This window comes from Rhagoletis zephyria, unplaced genomic scaffold (assembly GCF_001687245.7).
Source record: "Rhagoletis zephyria isolate East Lansing unplaced genomic scaffold, Rhagoletis_zephyria_1.1 Rzeph_scaffold_00188, whole genome shotgun sequence".
In the NCBI taxonomy this organism is placed as follows: Eukaryota; Metazoa; Arthropoda; class Insecta; order Diptera; family Tephritidae; genus Rhagoletis; species Rhagoletis zephyria.
In genome coordinates, this window is record NW_016157272.1 from 133,298 (window position 1) to 157,054 (window position 23,757).

At 34.2% G+C, this 23,757-nt stretch overlaps 1 protein-coding gene across 4 annotated transcripts in view; it reads right to left on the reverse strand.

Annotated features, from left to right (window-relative positions):
- LOC108357992 (uncharacterized) overlaps nt 1-23,757 on the reverse strand; it is a 171,219-nt gene that overhangs the window by 86,770 nt on the left and 60,692 nt on the right. For all 4 annotated transcript variants that reach the window (XM_017609100.1, XM_017609097.1, XM_017609098.1 and 1 more), the window contains one exon: nt 7,164-8,031. In XM_017609100.1, the coding sequence (XP_017464589.1) occupies nt 7,164-7,248 (85 nt within the window). In that variant the 5' untranslated portion in view covers nt 7,249-8,031. The remainder of the gene's footprint in view (nt 1-7,163; nt 8,032-23,757) is intronic.

Below are 23,757 nucleotides of genomic sequence, written 5' to 3' on the forward strand. Positions count from 1 at the left end.
TTTTTTTTAGTTTTTCTCTTGATTATTCACTTCACGGATGCTTTTTCAGTACGAACGCGGTCATTTTAAAATGCGCGTAATTGAATTGAATATTTACCAATATACAGTACTTTCGTTGACGTTTATAATAAGATCAATTACGTTTCTATTTGATTTTAATATTTTTTTCCCTCAGTGTACCTGTAGTGGAATTGGCAGTTATTTGATTTGTGCGGCTGCCGAAAAAGCACCTTCTTTGGTGAGCCTGTATGTCTCCCCGTTGCCAATGACTGTACTGTGCCCCTGACCAATACAAGTATTAATTTGTGGCAGCATTTAATTCAGCTATGGCTGCCCTGTACTTTGTCGCACTTCTTGATGGATAGTTATTCTTTTACGTTAGCTGACTGTCAGTTATTTTCCGATGTAGCGCTCTGGAGAACGTGATCAAAAGGTATCATGAATACCGTTTCAGTTAGGTGCGTCTCCAAATTCGCCGTTGGGCAAGTTCTAAGAACCCCGTGACTGAGAGATATGCTAACCTGCGAAGTAATTAAGATCAGATTAGGTGGGACGAAAAACCAAAAAGTTTCAAAACAAACGAAACAGTTCATTTACTTACGAGGCTATGGCCCGAATAAAAATGAAGCAGCGTTTTTAGTTTTTCACTCCCACGGCAGGATTTTTTTAAGGAATTTAAAATTTCAAAGAGATTAATAATTCAAAAAGTTATTTTAAAAAAATTCAGTACAATGTAGAATAAAAATATGGGTATCAAATGAAAGAGAAAATTCTGTAGAATTAAAAAAAATAAAGCTTTTGGTTCAAAAAGGACGAATCGGTATCTATTAGAAATGCCCTTTTAATACAATTTTTTTTTAAAGCTAATAAAGTTTGAAGGAAAACTTGTGTATATTAGTCCTAAACATATAATTTTTTCAAAAATAAATATTGTAAATTTTCAAGGATATTCAAGGATAAAATTTTAAAAGCACATTTTCAATACCTATGCGTACTTATGCACCACAATATTTTATATTTTCTACAGAATTTGCTCTTTTATTTGATACCCACGTTGTTATTCTACAAAGCACTGAGTTTTTTATTTAATTATTTGAATTAATAATCTCTTCGAAATTTCAAAGCGCATTAGAAAAAATCCTGAATAATAGGAGCAGCTTCAAAATGATTTTTGCCGAGTTTTTTCTTAGCATTCGGCCACCGCTAATAATGACTGAAATAATACCGTTAAAATAAATTGCTTCTGCTCTAAGTATTTAAGCCTTGTCGGTGAATTGTACTAAAATTTAGGTGGTATCTTGAGACATGCCTGGTCCGAATTACAGCAATGGTATTTTCGGAATTATCTACAGAAAAGTGCAGAAACGAAACAGTAGAGCAGTGGTGAATTCCTAGCTTTTCACCTACTTCCATCGATCTCCCAAGCAGATGGCTTGACCGGGCAGATCTTAGGAAAAAACCCGCTGACACAAGTTTCTGATAATTCTGTTTACATAAACTGTCCAAATGAAAAACAGATAAAATGAAAACTTTTTAATACAAATTTTCCGCATTGAAAATTTGTGTATGCAATTGTTGTATTTATTTAGTCGGAAATTTGCAGGTGGCCCTATTTCAAGCAACAGTTTTTTATATATCGCCTTTCTGGCCATGACCTACATAAAGGTCTTCACCATGTTTGCATGTTGCAGTGTTTACAAAATCATGACACAATATTTAATATATGTATATACGAAGAACCTCCAGCCACCTAAGTACTGACTCATTTCCTTTTACCACATTTAGACACTTCAAGAGCTGACTTCATGAGCAATATTGTAAACACTTTATGCAACATGCGTAAACACGAACGAAATCGATCAGATGTGCTTATTTAAATAGTTTCTTTCTTACCTTCCATTGCGAGTATACTTACATGCATATACATACATACATATGTACCTACTTAACATACGCATTAATTGCGAAATGTACTTGTAAAAGTACAGATGCCTTCGATAGTCAATTGTATACATTGTGCGCTGATCGATCGATTGATTATTTTGTGTTGTTTGATCGAGTCACTGCGAATTCAGATAATTGTCGAAGGCCTGACCAGTGTGCTCCAGGCGGGGAGAAATCAAACTGGGTGTGTTATATTGCACGCATGAACATATTTCTGGGTCAAATTAATTTGATTTCAAAAAAAAATAATATCAAAATAAGAAAAAACATTATCAAAAACAGATATAAGAAAAAATACGACGAGTTGAAGTAAAAAAGGCAAGGCAGTTTAAGGTATGAGTACCTATGCGTTATGTAAGTATGTGCGAATGTATGTCATGCAAGCGCAGATGTTATGGCAACTATGAAATGAGATCGCTTGAAATTGCAAAATATCAAATCAAGTGGAAGTGTTCTCAATTCGTATTTTGTTTGTTTCCAAATTCGGCGCAGTACATTTATACAATTTAAAGATAAGCAAGCTGCAACGAGGAATTTCTCGTCGTCTGCCTCATCCAAATTGAGTTGATTGACCCGATTTTTTTGGGTAGAAAAAAATTATGGAATATAGAGTAGATAGTTTTTGCATATAAATAAAATTGATAGTGATTTTTTTTTATTTCAAATTTAACAGTAATTTACAGGTTAATTGAATGATTTTCGGCTGGCAGATGGCTATAAGCCTTAATTTTAGGAATTTTGTGTTTCTGTGTATATACATCCATATGTTGTATATTATTACGGTACGGACTGCAGGTTTTATGGGCTGGTGGAGGAAACCCCAGAGCATATTCTATATGGGTTAATCATAATCGTATCATGAATAGCAGGCATCGTAGGAAACGATTGTCTTCTCCATCCAAAATTTGGAACATGGTACCCTCCAAAGTGCTAACTTCTTAAATAGCCTAAAGTTTGAGTGATTACAATTCGACTTTAGCAAAATAGATCTTCTTAGGTCGCAGCGTGAGTATTCCCGCCGTAGATAAAATCGTGATTGGCAATTTCAATGCTTGGCTGAGCAGGGAAGGGATTTCCGGGCGTACAGCTGGAAAATTCAGCATCCATTATTCCAGATATTTTTCTAAGTATATAGGAACTTTATTCGACTAGGCGGTTTCATAGGAAAATCTGGTTTTATGAGAAAAAATTATGCTTACTTCTGTACGAGCATTCAACCAATAACTCGCAATTCGCTTTAAGTTTGGTAGAAAGAGACAAGGAGAAGATAGCTCATATAGAGTAAAAAAGTAAACGAAAAAAATGTTTGATATACATATTTAGCGCTGTTTTCTCAATTAGATTTTAAAATTTATATATTTGCCTTTTAAACAGAAATTTTGTTCAAAAAACGGTCGCAAGTAATTTTTGTACAAAGTAACATTAAAAATTGCAATAAAAACTCAAGTACGAAGCCAACGAATTTTTCGAATGTTTTGTTAAGAAAAATTACATGAAATTTTTCAAATTCCCAACAAAAAACGTCATTAATTTTCCATTGCCATTTCAAGTGAACTGTAGCAAAAACGAAAATAATTATTGCAGCATTTCTCCAAAAAAAAAAACACGCTTGAGTGTTACCAAAAAAAAAAAAAACGCATTACTGGAACACCAACAAATAGCAACAAAATGTAATGTGTAGAAGCAGCACATTAATTGATCAAAAAGCACACAGTTTTAAATAAATTAAGTTCACTTTTTTTAGTGTGTGTGCATATTTATGCCTCCGTGAGTGCCACTGGCCACTTCAAATGGCTGGCACGCAATTATGACGCCACAAGCAGCGGCTCACTTGCCCAACGTCACCCAGCCATTCGGCCACCATTTTTCATTACACTGCTGCAGTAGCCAGCTAGTAGCCAATAGTCAGCAGCTCTATGACTCGTAGCGTGTCGCCGCCAGCCCCAGGTCAGCGCGCCACTTCATGACGCCACAGCTTGCGAAACACCAGCGGCACTGGCGGCCTCTGCCAGCGGCATACCAACAAAACCATGCATTTTTGTTACCAAATTGCGTTTGTTTTTGTTTTCTTTCTAGCGCTTTCGCATTTTCGGTAAACACATTGCAGTAATTTTTTCGTTTGAAATTTTTTTTTTTCGCACAGAGTTTCGCATTGTGAAATTTTTTTTTTAATTGCGGTTTTTGGTATTTGCTAATTTTTCAAGTGTTCTTAAACTATTTTTTTTTGCCGTTTTTTCCAGTTCTTGAGTATTATTATTTTGGTAAGCTGCTTACGGTTTTAGCTGGAGCGGAAGTGGAAATCATAAAAATTTGCTCTAATTCCCGCATTTGTGGAATTTTTTCTGCTATTCGATTTGCATTTGCAAATACTTTGTGTTTATGTGGGAAATATTTTGGCTGCTTCAATGAAATTAATTAGGTGAAAAATATTTATACTGTTTAGTGAAATATTTGCATTTGTTTCGATTAGATACACTTTCTATTATTTCTTAAAAAGTATTATTTTAAATTTTTTTTCTTTAGCAAGTAAAAATGTATGCCTTAAACAGCTGCAAACAAACTAATTTAACATTAGAAATAATTTCGAAACATTCAAAAACATTTTTTCTTTAACAAAACAAACATAAATAAATAACTCGCTGAAACTGAATTATAGCAAATAATTAAGCGATTTTCATATGTTTTACGACAGCTTAAAGCAAAAATTTTCAATTAATGCGTGGCACTTAAGAGCTTCGAAACTGTAGCAATATTTGTTGCATTGCTTTTTCTTTTCATTCCGATTTTTTATCTTTATTTTATTTTGCATCGTTTTTTTTTTTTGTATATTTAATATTTTCACTTCAATACTTGTCTTGCTTTAATCGCCTCGCTTAAAAGGCTTGACACTGTCGCTGGCAAGTGTTCGCAAGCGGACGCCAAGTGTGACCGGCAACTGGCAACCGAGTACAGCCACTGCAGCAGCAGGCGCCCACGCGACATATTTTTTATTTTTTTGCTTTTTGGAAGATGTCACAGCCGCGTGCATTAATTTGTATAAGCTGTACGGTTGTATGGCTGGATGAGGATGGGAATAAGTGGATACTTGAGCAAGTTTATGAGTGTGATATATGGAGGGCCATAACAAACGTTCATCTGTCAGCTTATTAGTTATTAAAATATATTTTATGAGTGTTCGAAAAACGGCGCACATAAAACGAACTTATAAGATTTTGTAAGGCTAAAGATTTTATCAAAAGGCGAGTGGTGAATTTAAAGTATCTATTTATGTATGTATACTAATTTTTCCCTTTGATAAAAGAAAATTTGTTTATTTTATTAATTTTTAATTTTATTATTTTTTTTTTGTAAACGTACAGTTTATTTTTCAATCAAACCCGTATGAATCCAATTTCCAATGTTTGTGCAAATTAAAAAAAAAAAATCAACAAACTTTCGTAAAAAAAAAATTTTGAGTAGGTACGCAGTTTTTTTTTGCCTATTCAATTTTAATACAATAAAGTGGCAGTTTAAAATACCTCGGACTTGCCGCAGATTTTTGGCATTTTTTTTTTTGTGTGTATGTAGTATGTTCGACGATTTTTTATATGGAGTATATGGAGGAAATGAGGAACGCCTTCAACAAAAATAAGATGCAAAAAATTAACGATAAGTCCAAATTACCTGCACTTTTTTAAACTAAAATGTAATGGACTACAAAACTGCATACTCAAAATATTTCTATGAAATCCAATTAAATAGTTCGCAATTTTTTCGAAAATGTTTCATCTTCTTTAAATATTCCGCGAAGGTTGAAAATTTTTAAGGTTTGTGTTAAAGCAAAAACAAAATTTTTATAAACACGTAATCAAAACGAAAAAATAGTTAAATCTTGTCAATATGTGGGTGTCTTTAATTTATGATAAGCACTACAATTTACAATTTTATCTTTAATGTAAAATTTGGTTTACTCTTTTGACATTTTAAAGTAGAAAACAAAAATCAAAATATGCACATGCAGCTTGTTATCTTTCCCCATTTGATTTTACATATTTATATTTTTAATTTTTTTCACAAAACTGCTAATCTTAATACTGCAGCGAAATTTGTTTAGCCAGCTAGTAAAAATTAATTCAAATTTCGTAATAGCCATGCCGCTACTCGAATCCTGGATTGAGGAGGAAACTTGCATTTAATACGAGTGAAATTTGTTCCCTGTAAACTAAATTTAGATCTCAGATCCTCAAATTAGGCCAAAATTAGGGCGCAATTGGGAAAAACTGTTGGCTCTGATCGGACAACCTCAAATTATTTCCAGCAAGGAAACTTTATCATAATGGGCAACAATTTTTTTGCCCTCTACTGGCACGAGAATCTGCTAGCATCATATAAGTGCATTTTCAGAAAAAAAATCATAACTCGAAAACGACGAATTTCAGCATTTTGCTACTCGTACTGAAGATAGTTTATACTATTCCCTAATAGACAAAAAAGTTTGAGAGAAAAAAGGGGGAAATTAAAAAAAAAACCAATTTCAAAAAAACAAAATTTTTGTTTATAAACAATAAACAATAATTAAATATTAATAAACAATAACTGTTCTTTAGTTCACTAGATGGATTCAGTAGATCAATGTCTGCAATTTGAAAAAAGAAATCGTTAAAATCCTTGCTTTTTTGCGGCAGTTATAAGCGATTTCATCAAAAGTTGCTATTTAGAGAGGAAAAAAGAAGCGTTCGTACTCAAAAAGAATAAAATTTATTATTCGAAATTTTTGAATTTCTGAGCAAAAAGAAAAAATACGTGTCTTCTTAAATTGCTTAAGGAACAATCCTTGTACGTTTTATCGCAAACTTATATTCACTTTCCACCGGCCTGGGTGATTTGAGATGGAATGGGCCTAATCCATTTATTTTTAGTATTCTTCCAGTTTAACTTGGAACCATAATGACCGCTAAATGTTTGACACCAAATTTCAAAGGAAAAGTATTGTGGTTCGGAGTTGTTTTTTCTACTTAGTAGTGAACACAATTTGTTTGGTCTTTGAGGATTTATGTAAGGTCCACCGCTCTACGAATAAACGCTTAAATTTCTTAATTTATTTAGTAAACAAACTATATTAACGGATATAATTTTAAATTAAATAAGTCAATGACCTTTGAAAAATTACGAAAATATGTTAAATCATTTTTAATCTTCTTTTTATAAATATGTATATATGTAAATAATCATCTACTTACGTGCTGAATCGCTGCATTTGACTTCCGCCACCAAGAGTGCCAACAGCAACCAGAAAATTGTATGAGCATCTTTAGGGGCTGCCATTTCTATTAAGAAAATATTACCACAGCTTTCTTCAATTAGAATACGCTATTAAAATCGCATACGCAAATATGTATGTATGTATGTATGTATGTTGGCGAGTTGTCTAAAGTTTCCCAAATCACCAAAAATATCCAAATTAATTTCAAATATTTTTTAAAAATTCACTTTCCTCTTTCCTCTCCACATGAAATAATGACTTCTTTATTTGTTTAGGAAATTTCTTTGCACGCAAACACTCAAACACTTTCTATTTAGCGTTCCACTTCTCCGAAGCACCAAAACTCGATCATGCAATAATATTTATTTTCTCTTTATTGAATTTTTGCGAAATTTCGCAAAGCGAGTAAATCAAACGGCAATTGATATGACCTCTGGCGCTTGTGTGATTTGCTTTTGCTGATCTTTTTCACTTGTATCTTCCATACAGACATTCATTTATTGTTAGGTTTGTTGATTTTTGTTTGATTACTTTGCCAGTTTTTGTTTGCTCGGTCGAGGTTTTGTTTGCCTTAGTGCGCTGGAAATTTTTTTATTACTTTTCCTCTTCTTCTTCTTCTCTTATTATTCTTTTTACTTATTTGCTAATAAATAAATTAAAGCAAACGCGTCGGCAATAAAATTTATTTTATATTATTTTTTCACAATTGAGAGCTTATTTGGCAATCACTTATTGATTTAATTCGCGCATGGAAACACACAGGGAATATTTTAAATATTTTTCCCATTGATTTTTTGTTGTAATTTTTTTTTTGTATGCAAATTTTTATGCTGTAGACGATGTGGCTGCAAATGAAGAAAAACAAGAAAGCATAAGTTATTGCGATTGGAAAAACTAAGAATTTAATAATGAAATGAGATCTGAAGTATAGCGAGGCTTTATTTTGGAAGACTATTGTTTAAGACATATTAATTTGTAGAAAGTACTTGAAAATAATATCCCCCCGATTATTAACTGTACGTAACACTTGCCTACGTAAGCGGTTTTCACTTCGCGTTTTTATACTTATATTCATACTAGGGTCGTCCTTCCGGCATTATTTAATTTTATTCCATCTACAAAATAAAAACTTCCACGAAAATATCAAAATTTTTCAAAAATTTTGGGGGTCGCTACTCGGGTTTGAAAAATTTAAATTGAAAAACTCCGCAAATTTTTTACCAGAATTCTGAATTTGAGATATAATTGAAACCTATTCATTTGAATTCAGAAACTCGCTGAGTTATATTTGATCAAAGTAAAAATTTTGTCGTATTTTTGTATAAAAAAAATTTAATTTTTAAAACCCTTAAATTTCGTATTTTTAATTTTGAAGTTAACGTTGATGTCTAGCTTTTACGTAGAACAAAATAAAAGGGAGCTTTGTGATATTGGGCCTTTTAAGGTCGGCCCTAATACATACAGTATCGGAAAATGAGATGTTAAATTAAAGCGCTTAGTCTGTAGATGTGCACACCGGTTTTAGTTTTTCGAAAAGAAGTGCCACCTGTTGAAAAATTAAATTCAAATTATTAATAATCAATGCCATCAAATCCGCACCGTTCGTTGGATTTTCCAAAATGAGGTGGCTTTGGACTGTAGATGTGCAATAAGGTTTTACTATTTGAAAATAGTTGCCACCTTTTAAAAAATTATATTCTAATTATTAAAAAAAATATATCAATTATTACAAACTGGGTATCAATCGAAATGGTTTTTAAAAGCTTTGTTTCTTAGCTGAACTATAGGAAGGTTGCCACCTGTTTAAAAATCATATTAGGTAAGAGAAATATGTATCACCATGTGGGTGCCAAAACAAAGGGGTTTCAGAAATGCTTGAAATGTGGAATTCAGCTTACTTATACACAAGTTACACGAAATATCAAAATATGGATGTCAAACGAAGGAGTATTACAATATAAAAAAAAATTTTGAGGTGTTGGAAGAGGGTTACCACCTGTTCAAAAAGTTAGATTCAAATTATTTTTTAAGTTAAATGAATTATTAAAATACGGGTATCAACCAAAGGGGTTTTAAAATTTTTTATTTCTGAACTGTATTGAGCGGGCTTGCCATATGTTTGAAAATTAAAATTAATCAGTTAATTAAAATATTAATCGCAGTGTATGGTGAATGAGAGTTAACAATGATTAAGCTTGAAAATACTTTCGAAGAGGGCTGCCACCTGTTCAAAAAGTATATGAAATATGAAAATACCGTAGTCATACGAAAGAATGTTATAAATTATTAACTAGTTTGAACATTTCGAATTATGAAGAGAGTTGCCACGTGTTTAAAAAGTTACATTGAAACTATTCAGTAAGTTGAATTATTAAAAGATGGGTATAAATCGAAATGGAATTTATTCCTGACGTTTATTTAGGAGGGTTGCCATTTGTTCGAACAACCAAATTCGAGTGAGTTCATCAGCTTATTGGATTACATGTGTATCACAATGTCAGACGAAAGACATTTAAGAAGATTTTAGTTTGAGAATACTTTTGAAAAGGAATTTCAAAAATAAGAGGTCAAATTTGAGACTTTAGCTTGTAGATCAGAGCTGTGTAAGTGTGAAATCATTTTCAATTTTAAATCAACAATTTTTTTCTATCCAGTTTTCATTACTTATTCTTCGCTTACGATTGAGGTTTAAAATTTTTGAATTTTCCATTCTCTCAAAGCAGTTATGAATTCACACATCAACATATTCATAGCAAGATTGAAAAAACCAATGCCCAATCAAAAAAAGGTTTAACACTGAATGAGTATTGAAAAGGCTGCAATCTTTTATGTGTGTGCATTCTTTAACTCAGTACCAATCATTAGTTCAAAGACACCCTGGTAAATAACTTTTTGATAAAAAGGAAGATTTTTGACAATTGCTCAATTGTAAAAATTCAAACCGGCNTCATACATGATTGAGTTTTTTTTTTGCATTCACATTCTCTATGTGAATGGGTATCAACCATTCCATAACACACTACATATTTTGTGTTTGCAATTTGTAACCAATCTCAAGAGTGGTTGTTAAATTTTTTAAATCAAACAATCACATTTTTTAAACGAAAAAAATGAGAATGCACACTCAATTGATTCAATCATTACACAGCTCTGTTGTAGATATATGAATAATTTTTTTTTTTATTAATAAATTTTTTCATAAGTAATGGTGATTTGAAATTAGATGAATATAAATGAATATTAGCTATGCGAGACTGCTCTTCACCCAGAAACGGCTGCATGGTTTTGATGAAATATGGCACTCGTATCTCTCATAACTCTGACTAACATTTGGTATATTTTTTTAAGTTTTTTAAATTCAATTTTGGGCGTTTTAACGCCATGTGGGTTCACTAGTATATAAATAAATGTTTCAAAGATTGCAAATTCATAAACATTGTAAACGTTTAATTCAGAGTATGCAGTTCAAATCCTCCAGAATCTCTCACTTAACTGGCCGTCTCTATACTAAATAAGCTACGCCCACGTGGTCGATCATTCCTGGAAATTAAATAAATGATGTCATTTGCTTAGTCTGGTCTCTGTGATTTCAACCGGAATTGGAAATTTGTGTATTCTTATCTCCAAATGAAATCAAATATAGCTTTTTAAATTGATAAAGTGCTATAACAAAAGCAATACGCTATAAGTTACACCGTATAGCGCAGGACTTTCTGTTGTATTCACTTATACAATTAATAAAGAACTCAATCAGCGCGACGAATTGATAACAGTCCCGACTATTTACTTTCGCTCTGAAATATAAGTTCACCAAAAAATTAAGGTTGAAAGCGCTACACGAAAAGAAATCAGGAAGCAATTCCACAAAAATTACAACAAATAAAAAAAAATGTACATATGTATATATATTAATTGATCTTTGACACTGAGCACGTCAATCACAGTGACACCAGCACGCCAAATTGATAACAGCGAAAGTGATGAGAGACAGCTGAGTTCAAAGCGAGTAACATCAATGAAGCCGCGCTTTGACAGCCATACGAATTGTTTTCGAAAATAATAATCAGCACGAGATAACATTGCTATTTTTGCAATGGTTTATTTTATTAGCTGCCATTCACAATTTATTTCTTTAGTTTTGGCGAAATTTTTTGCCAGCTTCTAAATATTTGATAACATTTTGCATATGTACATAATTTCTTACTATCTATCTACATTAATTCATTTATTTTATTTTTTTTTTTTGCTTCAGCTTCGCTCTGCGTCAGTGGCAACAAATTGTCGCCATCGCCGCGTTGTCAGCCACTTGCAATGTGTGTGCACAAATTAAGTGGATTTTGGCTGGTAGTTAGTTGTTGCTTTTTTGCCAGATCACCAAGTGCATTGCACGGCTGTGGTGGTTGCTAAATATTTTCATTTTATTTTTGGTATGCGTTGTTGCATTGGAATTTCAAGGTTGGTGTTTAGGCCAACGGCCTAAATTTGTCGCAGCATTTTCGACCCACCCTAATGCTTAACATAGCTTCATTATTATGTCAACTGTCGAACTGTTTACCACTATGTTACTTATGCTAAAATGTCCCTTCGGTAAATATACAGTTCGACAGGCTACAGTAAGAATAAATTTAAACCGGTCACTTACTTGTTTTCCGAGAGTGAATCCAAGAGGACGTTTCCAGCCATTGTGTTCCTGAGTCAAATCAAAGGTAATCTATAGAAACACATCTATGCATATATTGTCACCAATTTATATATATGAATAAACATTTATACAAAGTTGAATTCTAATACAAACTCTTGTTCATTTCTTTTCATTGGAATTAATTCGGCAACAACCTGGTCCAACCGTTGTGCCGGATTAACAGTTGGCATGTGAAAATATTTTTGCTGCATTTTTGTTTCTTATATTTTTTTTTATTTACGTGTGTGCAGCGGAGGCTCGTAATTTAAGTTGGCATGCAAAAGTTGCAAGCTAAATTAAAACTGAAAAAAAATCACAATTATTTTTTAAATAATTGTATGTAGTTATGTACAGTATTTCACTCGCCTAGAATTAACAAAAAAAAAAAAAAAATTGGAAAATTAGCCACAGTCTACCTGCTACCTGCCGCTTTTGTTTGCATATTTCATTCACTTCGTTGGTAATTACAGCGTGAGTTATTTATATTTTTACGCAAAAGAATTCTTAAAGTGCAATTACGATTTTGAATAAGTTTTCTTTGACTGGGCATTTTTCTCATTGCTTTAGCTTAGAGTCTGCTTGAATTGAATATTTTTCTTAAGGTGCATGATTTAGAGCAGCGCCGGCAAAACTCCATTAGGAAGTGCAAGGCTGATTTAGAGAGATTTCATCGATTTGTCCTATCAAATTTACTCTCTAGTAACTGCAACTGTGAGCTTAACCTTACTTGGGGGACTGGAAGTCCAAGTACTTCCACATGCCAAACAAAAATTCTAAAACAAGTTATGTATTTTCCCGCAATAATGCATTTGCTGAAATAAATAAACAACAACAATTATTCTACATGCCTATAACAAAACGCATTAATTGAATATTTTTCCAGTTGATTTGAATGCTATTTGCTGATTTAACGTCCACTTTAAATGAAATGGAATGCAGCCGTGGAACTTCATAAGTCAACGCCGCATGCTGCGGGCGAAAAATAGCGACATACAGTGGCGCAATTCAATAAATTCATTAAATGAATGCCACGCGATCGACCGGCGGCCCGCATAAAAAAGCAATCAAGCGTAGCGGTGAAACAAGAAAAGCGAAAAATAGAAGTAGTCGATTTAGAAATTATAACGATTTTGTGAGATGATTGCCAGCGCAGTTCGAAGGTGGCTGCAGCGTAATGTTTATAGGAATTATTGCGGTCATACAAAGTGGTTTATAGCGGCTCTTAAGGTTGGCGCATTGCTGTTGGCGATAAAAGTTTCTATTATTTAGTGTGAATTGTCGCCGCTATTGCATCTGTGGATTTACTATATGCATATACGAAAGCGACCATACTCGTTTGGGTATGTATGTATGTACAGTATCGGTCATATCTATAGCACGCCATTTCAAAGTGATATTGTGTGCCACTTATGTTTATTTATTTATTTTTAAGAATTTTCAATTAAAATATAGTTCATTCTCAGACAAACCCGATACAAACCCAAGCTTAATAATTTGTAGAAAGCTACAAAAAAGTGCAACAAATTTCCACCTAAATTTCAAACTTTTTTCTCGGAAGTGTAAGAACTTTTTTGAGTACACAGTTTTTTAGCCCTTTTAATTTTAGTCTGATAATGTGCAAGTTTTAAGTGGCTAAAAGTTACCGTTCAGCTTAAAAAACGCTACAGAGATCTAGCAGACGAAACCCAAGGCTAAGTGAGAGTTCTTTCCACCTACCTATTATTATTATTTATATATGATTAACTAAATATGAATAATTATGATTAAATAAACAACGTTGCCATCTAGAAAAATATTTAAAACATATCAAATAAACTTCTTATCTAAAATATTTTAAAATGGGTCAAACGAAAAGAAAATTTATGAACGTTTTAATTAAGAAATATTTTTATAAATAGTGAAGGGATTTCAGGGAGTTGCCATCTATTTTATTTTTTATTTGCTAAAATAAGTATCAAAAATATTTGAATATCGCTCGCAGGAATGCGAAATTTTTGAAAACATTTTAATAGGGATGTTATATATAGAGTTGCCACCATGAAAAATTAAGACTTTTTAATTAGTGTATCATCGTAAGTATTGGAATATGGAAATGAAGCAGAGAGAAAAAAAATAACTAAAAATATTTGTGTAAAGGGTTGCCACCTAGACGTAAACTCAAACGAATTATAAACTTAAATGCGTTAAGGATTACACTACGCAATCGTACTAAAGAACGGTATTAAAAAAGCTTTTTTTAAAGTAAGGTTGGAAAAGCGTTGCCACCCTAAATAAATATCAGTTAAAATTTGTTTGACGCGCTTAACTTTTGAAATGCGCAGAAATCGATAATAGGAAATTTGTGCTAGTCATATTTTATTTTTCACAAGTAATTTGTATTTGCAACACCCTTTATCTATGTTTGTTTGCACTCCAATGTGCATATTCAATTCATTAGATTTTATTAAAGGCTCGCTTATGCCGCCGCAGCGGTAATGAAATGCAATGAAATGTGGCAGGCAATTGTAACGAAGGCACATCGCGCGACCCTCCCATTCGACAAACACAAAACAAACAAAAACGTCAATGCTAAGCGCTTGTGACATTTACGTACGCTTTGAGTGCCAAGCAAAGTGGGATAATAGAAAAAAATAGAAACAAAATATAACAAAAAAGCAATTGTAGGCAAATGCAATAAAAAAGTTGCTGGGTGTTAAGTGGTGATAGAAAAATGAAAAAAAAATAACAAAAAAAAATATTGTACTTGTAGTAAAATGGAATTTCAATTGGAAATCAGAGTGCTGTGTTTATGTGGAATAATTGCCGACATAGCGTGAAAGGAATTATAGACAAATAAAAAAGCAATCATTTGAGTTGAGGGTTAGGGGGATAAGAATATAAAGAGTAAATAGATAAATCTAGTGAAAAAAATCAATACCAGTACTAGTATTTATATGTCGCTGCAGGCATGCATGATTCCTTGCAGGCATAAATTAGCATAAAAATGTAGATTGCAATTGATTGCCCACAGCGTGAAGCCAACAGTAATAGCAACATGTTGCCGCGCAGCACAAAAAAAAAAACGAAAAAAGTATTTAAAGCTGCAGCAGCTTGGCAAGTGAAGGAGTGTTCGACTGCCAACCTATTTGAGATTCAAACGAAACGATTAATAGATAAATAAAGGCAAACAAAGAAAAAAAAAGAAAAGCGAAAATACGCGCTTCGCTAGGCCAGGCCTCCACCTATAGCAGATCGAAAGCGCAAAATGCAGCGAGTGCATCAATAAATTCAATGACAGCGTACACAGTTTCGATTACACTCACCGCATCGGCTGTTTCGTTGGTACTCTTAGTGAGTGGCAAACAATCGGCAAACCAGCTTGATTGATGTGATTATGCAGGCATTTTGATGACAAGCAATTGCTTGGCGAGCGCTAGCACACTACCAGCAGATTGACTGAGTAACTGGTTGACTGCTTAAATGACTGACAGACGGACAGACACCAATACGTATCCACGAGTAAGTAGTTACCACTTGTCCTTTCAACACCTTTTCTTCTTCTACTCGGACATTGAGTGGCGCGCATCTGTCGATCGGTGAAATGCGCATCACATTTTAGAACAATGATGGGCAAAACGCTACTCGCGAGTAGCGTCTGCGTCGCAGCGCTTAAGCTGATGCCAGATAAAACTTTGTAGCTTTGCGTGACATTTATAACTTTGCCAGCAAAGCGCCAAACGCAAAAGGTATGCCACAATGAACGCCAAGAAAACAATTTTGTACCGCTTTTTTACTAGTCAAAGTTGCTGTGGATTTCATATATTTTGCTTTAAAATTATCAGCAATGTAATTAAGTTTTATGTTTCTGCATGAAAACTCNTTTTAGAAACATACTACATTCGCACTTATGTATGTATGCTTGTAAGCACATCTTCAAATCGATTGACTTTTTTCACCTCTGCAGCCTCACCTTCAGCATTTTTTTCCTTACTACCTGTCAAACTGTTCACAGCTGCTGCCTATCCCCACTCAGTCGCCTCAATCGTCTGTCAATTGCAATGAATGCAAGAAGAAGAAAAAATCTTCCGTAGCTCACTTGAATTTGTATTAATTGCCATTCAATTTGATTGAATTACTGAAATTCTTGAACGCGTGCCAAGTGCGCGATGGCATCTATTAAATATGTAGTGCAACCGAGTGCAAGTGCTCGTACGTGAGAGATGCAATGCTATGCGAGTTGTGATGCATTGGAATGCGAACGCACCTGTTATTAAATAAAACAAGTTTATATGTATGTATGTACGAGTATTGTCATGAAAACTTGACATGTTTAGTTACAGCTTGAATGTCGAAACAAATTTCGATTGCTGGTACTTTCGTAGTCTTGCAAAAAAAAAAATGGATTGCCGACTGGTTTCAGTGCTACAAATATGAGGCACGCGTTTATCGACTAATTTAATGCTTGATTTCGCAGCTGTTGATATAAACCAATTTCCAATATTTACCAGCTTCCGAAAATTCTTCGAAAAAAGCAACAACTAAACTGCGGGGATACTACTTCTCTTTGAAGAAAATCAGAGGAGTAGCAAGGGCTTGAGAGTAAGAGCCGCAGAAGTGTGCAAATGAGCTTTAAAGGGAAGTTTTGGCAACAGTCTTTCAACTCACCAAAGTCTTTCAAAGGACAAAAGTAAAAAATAAAACTAAAATAAGTTCCTAAAATTTAAATTAAAAAGATATGTTTCTCCTAAAATAATATATGTAATCTAAAATTTAAAAGAAAATTAGATTTAAAAAGAAAGTAACGAATAAATTAAATAACTTTTTATAAACTAAATAAAATAAGTAAATATTAAAACAATAAAACCCAAAACTAAAAAAAAAATTTGATTTAAAAAAAATAAAAATTTATTGAAATAGAATAATTATTTTCTGAAAATTAAATGAAATTAAAAATAAACATTTCTTTATAAAACAACAATATCTGAAAAATTAATTTAGAAAATGAAAAAAATATACAAACAAACATATGTATATACACTCATATAAAAAATAAAATAAGTTTCTAAAAAAAAAATAAAAGATATACATATATATATACACATATTTACTTAGGAACATATGTATATATATTTTTAAAACAATTAAATATAAAACTTAAAAGCAAACACAATAAAAATTAATTAAATTATTAATTAATTAAATTGCCTGAGGGACTCGGGGTCTGGACAATCTAGCATTCTCGGGGGCTCCAATTTCATCTCGGGTAACACGAATCACTGCGTGCCTAGCCTGGCACCATCTAAATCTTCCTCAATGAGTGAACAGAGATAGGGCAGTGGTTAGACGGGGGGGCAGCGGTGACCTTTTAAACAGACGGATCGAAACTTAACGGAAGGGTCGGTGGAGTAGGGTTTTCCTAGAAGCTCTCCATCAACCTCAAATGTAAGCTTCTAGATAATTGTAGTGTTTTTCAAGCGGAGGTTGCTGATACTAAGGGAGCAGTCGATTGTCTGCTGTTAAGCGGGATGGCGGTAAGGGAGGCAAATCAGAGTACTGTGCTCACTTACGGTACGCACGAAGCTTGTAGGCGAATGCCTTCATTTACTTTCGATAGCGTCGGAATATTACTTTGTCAGACTTGTTAAGGTACCAGGCCACAATGATGTCGCAGGAAACTGTGCGGCTGGGCAGAGGCGGCACTCGTGAGGAACTATCCCCAAGAAGAGAGATGGTGAGAGTCCCCTTGACTACTTGTGGACTTATCTGGGAAAGATGGGCCTCAGGTCAACTTAGCGAACGTTGAAGGAAGCCGAGGGTGTACTGGTCTAGGGATCTCCTTAGGCTCGCAAATCCGGATCTTTCGATTTTAGTGAGTGATCATCATCATTTTCTACTAGACTGCTCAGCTTTGTTTAGATTGCGGCTTAGGAAATTGGGTTCATACTTTCAGACAAGTCCAGAGGAGATCTCCGGGACTAACAATTGGCGCCTGTGAAACTTCGTTCTCAGCACTCAGACTTAGCAGTTACCGTTCGCAGTGGTATCACAACGGGCCAACGTCCACAGTCTAAGTGAGCCGCTTACCAAGAGGTAGCCACCTAAATCTAACCTAACCTAAGAGTAAATGTGAATTCAGAAAAGTACTTGGAGCATAAATTAGCTGGAATTGTGTCATGGCTCGTAGAGTTTGTGATTTTTACTAACCAACAAAGTTTTTGACAAAAAACTTACTGACAATTCCTTGCAAACAGATTGTCTTCGTTGTTTCGAAATTCCAAAACCTTAAGAGTGCTTCGTGTTAACTCTTTCTCTCGTTCGCTAGACATTATTCGTATTTTTTCTGGGTTCAGAGTCATTTTAAAATTCACTCCGTTTTAAAATTCACTGCAATTAAGAGCTCAGATAAGTTCCAAGAATTTTACCAGGGGGAGATCGGCATAAACTGCAGTTAAGGCTTGGTGGAAATAACCTATTAGATTGGCTGTGTTCTTCATTTTGAACTAGTTCAAACTTAAGCCCTTTCAGCGACTGCAGTTAAAACACCAGCTTGTAGTGGTTGAAACCGAAGTGTAGTATTTTTAACCGTACTCGAGGAGCACTACTGATCGCTATCAATATTTGCTCTTCGTTTCACCTTCCCTAGCATTGGAGGCCCATTACACACATTCGCGTTGATGCTGATAAGCTGTAAACACCTCAGTCCAATTTTATACTATCGTCAACGAGAATACCGCAACTTTAATTGCTTAATTTTGTGCGAGACCAATGCAATTTCTTTGTGCGAAGCGCATTTCCATTCATTCTATGTTATCCTATTTCCTTGCCGATTGCTATATGCATGTATTTTATTTACGCTTGTGAAGTCTCTAGGTTCGATTAAATCTGACCGGCGTCCTCAAGCGTGCTATCAATCTTCGCCAACCTGCTGCTGTCCTTAAGTTGCGCATACCTGCCACTTTCGCCAGCACATAGCCAGTGCCGCACAATCTCCACACATACGCGAAACAGAACAAAAAAACAAAACAATATCACGCATAGATAATTGTACTCATTCGCTTGGCACTATCAACAAACTTTATACTAAACAGAAAATAATTATAAATAAAAGTTCAAATGCGATGGTGTGGCTATTTTTAAAAATGATTCAATGCCAAACAGCGCGTGTGAATGCGCCCGGCGATGGCGAGAGTAGCAGCAGCAGCAGCAGCGGACAGCAGAAATCACAAGGCAGCGTCAGTAGCGACAGACAGAAGGCAGCAGCAGAGAGACAAAAGTAGGCGGCAGCAGCAGCAACAAGTAAACGTAAGCTTGTTTCGTTGGTGATTTATTTCGCCGGCCGGCCAACGGACCACTACACTGCCGCCGTCTGCCTCATTGCGATCTATTTCGAAGCAGTGGTCACTTAGCCGGCCGACGGACAAACGGATGGGCGAACTTACTGGCTGACTGATCGCGCTGATGGCCGGTGAGCTGACGGCGGGCAATTAAAATTATGTCTTAAAGTGTAATACTTATAGTTTTTGGGCAATCGTTTTTATTTATTTATTTTTTTGTTTAATGAATACAACAGGGAAGCCAACTAGTGGGGAATTCCTCGATTTGCGGGGAATCTCAGTTTGCATGGGGAATCGGTGGATGAACTGTTTTTTGTGAGGAATTAGGTGTTAACTAATTTTTTTTCGTTTTTGCTTCACTAATTTTATAATGATTTCAAAAAATTTAATTAGATATGCAACTGTAACTAAAAGTATTTATTATGCAACCCTGTGTTATTAAAAATTTAAGTCAACACTATTAACAAATTGTCATTTGACATTTCTATTTTTTCCGTTTTGTTGATTTTTTCTGTAATATTGCGCAAAGTATGAAACTTGGAAAAAATGACTCAAATTAAATAACAAAAAAAAAATAATTGTGAAAACTTGTGCGACTAAAATTTTGTCGACCACTACATACATGTAAATATTACATAAATATTTTTTTATTTTTTATTTGTTAACTTACTTTACAAAAGTTTGGTTTTTGGTTTATAAATACATAGATGTATTACATTTAAAAATAAAATAAACAGAAAGGCCAGCAATATGTCAAAAAACATTCAATATTTTTTTTTTGTAAATAAGCAGATATCTATGGGTGGGAAGTTCTACGAAATTTCGGGCAAAATCGGGGAATTTCATTGTCGAAATCGGGAAATGCTCAAAAATGCGTTGGCTACCCTGCAACAGCATCATGCGCCTACTTACACACACCCGCTCATAGGTATATACATACATATATGTATATATATACAACCGTCTAAATAACAGCCAGAAAATTACAAAATAATACAATTTAAAAGCAAAAAGTCGAATATGCATATGTAAATCGCTAGAGGAAACGCAAGAGTACATACGTTGCGTGTGGTGTGTGACAGCAAATAGCAGAGGGAAATGAAAACCCAACAAAAAGCTTTTAAAAATAAATAAACACTAAAACTAAATTGGAATTGAAGCATAACAGTGTAAAATAAATAAATGCCTCGTACACGAGTAGAGTAGTTTGTGTGAGTTGAGTTTATTTTGTTTTGCGGCTTAAGCCATTGGGAATGCTAAAACATTAGAAGAATTGGCTGAATGTGGAAATAAATTTAAAAAAATTGCAAAAGTGTAGTAAATATCAACCCAAAAGCCTTAAAGTTGAAGTGAGCTAAGATAATAAAGCTGTCGTCATTCCAACTGCTAACCAAGCAACCTTCTTACCAATGCTACCTAACTTAATCTGGATTTAAGTTCGCTGCAATCAGCAAAATTCTTTTAACGTACTCTTGAAATTTAAGGCTAAAAAATTTTACTAATTGAGAACGTTTTATGTTCTACGAAGATGACGTGATGTTTGTCAGTTGTTTCCTGGAATATGCGGCTTAATGGTTTCAATGCCCTCAGGGCTTAGACGGTATTGTCTGCACTAAGCTCAATAAGTCTGTATACGACTTAGTTTTGTATTAGAAAAAAAATTCGAAAAAAACACATAAGTCAGAGGAGGATTTGTAAGAAAGCATTTGGCTTAACTCGGCTAGAGTAAACGGATTGCCAACTGGTGTTTGTTGATATATGAAAGTTCCGCTTTCTCGAGATCTAATCTCAACCCACTGATCAGACCTGCTTGAGAACTATAACCGAGAATTAAGAGTTCCATAAAATACCATAAAAATTCTTTTTTTTTTTGGACCACCCTAATATGAACAATTTTTACTAATTTCTTAACTTTTTTATATGCTACCACAATCAATAACCCACTTTTGACTCGTGTGATATTTTTCCTGGAATGCCATAACTAAAATAGCAATTACCCTTGTAATTCTTCCATAAAACTAACAAATACTATTTAGCCAGTAGTATACTAATAGTTAATTGATTCTTCGGAAATACTCAATAGCTTCTCAATAAATTTGCAATAATTCAACATACATACATTTTCTGCATAAATACGTACATATCTACATAGAGTATGAATACGACCTACTTTGCCTTAAATATTCTTAACCAACTTCCCTAATTACATATGTATGCCATACATACCAGGTACGAGTAGAACCCTACTCAATATGTACTAACAAAGAGTGGCAAACTTTTCATACTCACACGCATGCACTTAACATTCACGCAGAAGGACTCCACCGCCAGAAGCTTTTGTTTGCTCGCAGTCCCATTCGGCTAGTCGGTCAAGCGTGTCTGCATACCATTCCGCATTCTTGGCTAATGAAGCTACTACAAAAGGAGTCCATGGACTGACTACGCGAAGGCCATACACACAATCATATACATATACACGCACATATAAACAGCTAAACTTAAACAACAAATGACATTTGACAGTTGGCAAAACGCTTCTGTTGCCATTGGCATAGCGCCTGCCTAGGGACGGATGTGTACGAAGTATGCACGTATGTGTGCATGTACATATGTATGTGAAAGGTGAGCCACATAAATAACTGGGCTGCATTACGGCTGCAGAAATAAAATGTCAAGCAATTGTAAAAATTTATGTTTGTTTGCCTGGGCTAAGTGTTATGGCCGCGGACTGTCCTATTCCCACATTTCTCAATGACTGCGGGCTTTATTCGCTGGCGTTCCTTGAATTAATATTTCATGCAATTTTTTTTTTCTTTTTCTTAATACGTTTTGTTTTTATTTGCGGTTTCTCTAAAAATGTGACAAAGCATGTCTCATTGTATTGTCAATGCTGCCACAGGATATGGCTACAATAGCAAAATTAAGCACTTGAAGCCTAGGATTTATTTTTTATTTTTTTTTTGGTTTATACTTTTTCTTTTCTCTCCTTCGGCTTAAGGCAATCGCATTACTTTTTAGCTTTAAAAATTTTATTCAACCATCCAGATACAGCAACTTTGTATATTTTTTTCTTTAGTTTTGTTTTCATTTTCCCTTTTACTTAGCTCTTTTTGAGCATTTATTCGTTTTTTCATCGCTGTCCACTTTTGTCCATTTTATGTTGAAACAAATCTACAGCCATAAATCATGGACGGTGGCGGTTAGGCTATAAAGCTCCACACTCAGAGAAAGAGGCACGAACTGAGACTAACAAAAAAAAAAAACAACAAACAATCCTACCTCAAGCGGCACTTTTTGTCTACGAAATTGGCATGTTCTTTTATTTATTTTTATTTTTTTTTTTAGCTGTTTGCTTTTATGTTGTTTTTTATTTTAAATATCTTTTTTTGTTTCTCTGCTTTTAGTTTAATTTGCTTTTTCATGTTATTTGTTTGTTTTCTTTTTTAAAAATGAATTTGCATATCTCACTGTGCCAAAGCAGTTAAAGAGGCACAGGTTTTGTATAGTATTTTATAAAAGCGACTTGATGCCGGTACGCACGTACATAGTTACCCTTGTACATAAGTAAATATGTACATACAAAGATTAATACATTCATAGTATATGCCGAGCATGGGTTAACATTATTATGGATCTAGCGTAGCTAAGTTCTATGTTTTGTAGTGTTGGATAAGTTTTCGCACGCTCCTATTTGCGGTTTTCGTTAACATATACATATTAATTTTTTTTCTGCTTAATGTTATTTCATAAAATGTTTTATTGTTTTGCGATTGAAGTTCTGCTAAATTTTTGAGAGATTTAGACATTCGAAAGTCTTTTTTCGCCTACTGAATAGTTTGCTATATAACGGGTGATTTTTTAAGAGCTTGATACGCATAAAATTTGCAAAATCTCATCGGTTCTTTATTTGAAACGTTAGATTGGTCCATGACATTTACTTTTTGAAGATAATTTCATTTAAATGTTGACCGCGGCTGCGTCTTAGGTGGTCCATTCGGAAAGTCCAATTTTGGGCAACTTTTTCGAGCATTTCGGCCGGAATAGCCCGAATTTCTTCGGAANGTTTCCTGCTGTAACCGGCTCTTGTTTGCCCTCTTTGTTATTTATAACGTCATGGAAAGATTTCGGACTTGTGAAAAAAGAATCTAGTTGACCCGAAGTATATCGATCCTGCATCCCCACTTAACTCGAAAATGCTGCAATGACAAACAAAGGAAATAATTCCAACCATTTATTTGATGTAACACACTGAGGGCTCTTAATGGCACGGCTGGACTTTAAAGCGTCACAGCAGCAACAGCCCTTACGACCGTCGGTCTACGTTTTCGGAGCGACTCAAATTCATCCCCGCTTGACTGTTTCTCTATCAGATTTTCCTGATTTTGCAGAACAACAAAGCCTGAATGTTTCTTATATGGAAGTCCAAACAGCTCTCAAAGAGAAGGTGGTGGCTCTTAGTCAGTTTGAGCATAACTCTTCTAGCTAACAGAACCTAACAACGACATTTAATGGCAACAAAAAAAGCTACAAGTTTAGAACCAGATACTAAAACAATAATAAATTGGGCAAAACCTTCA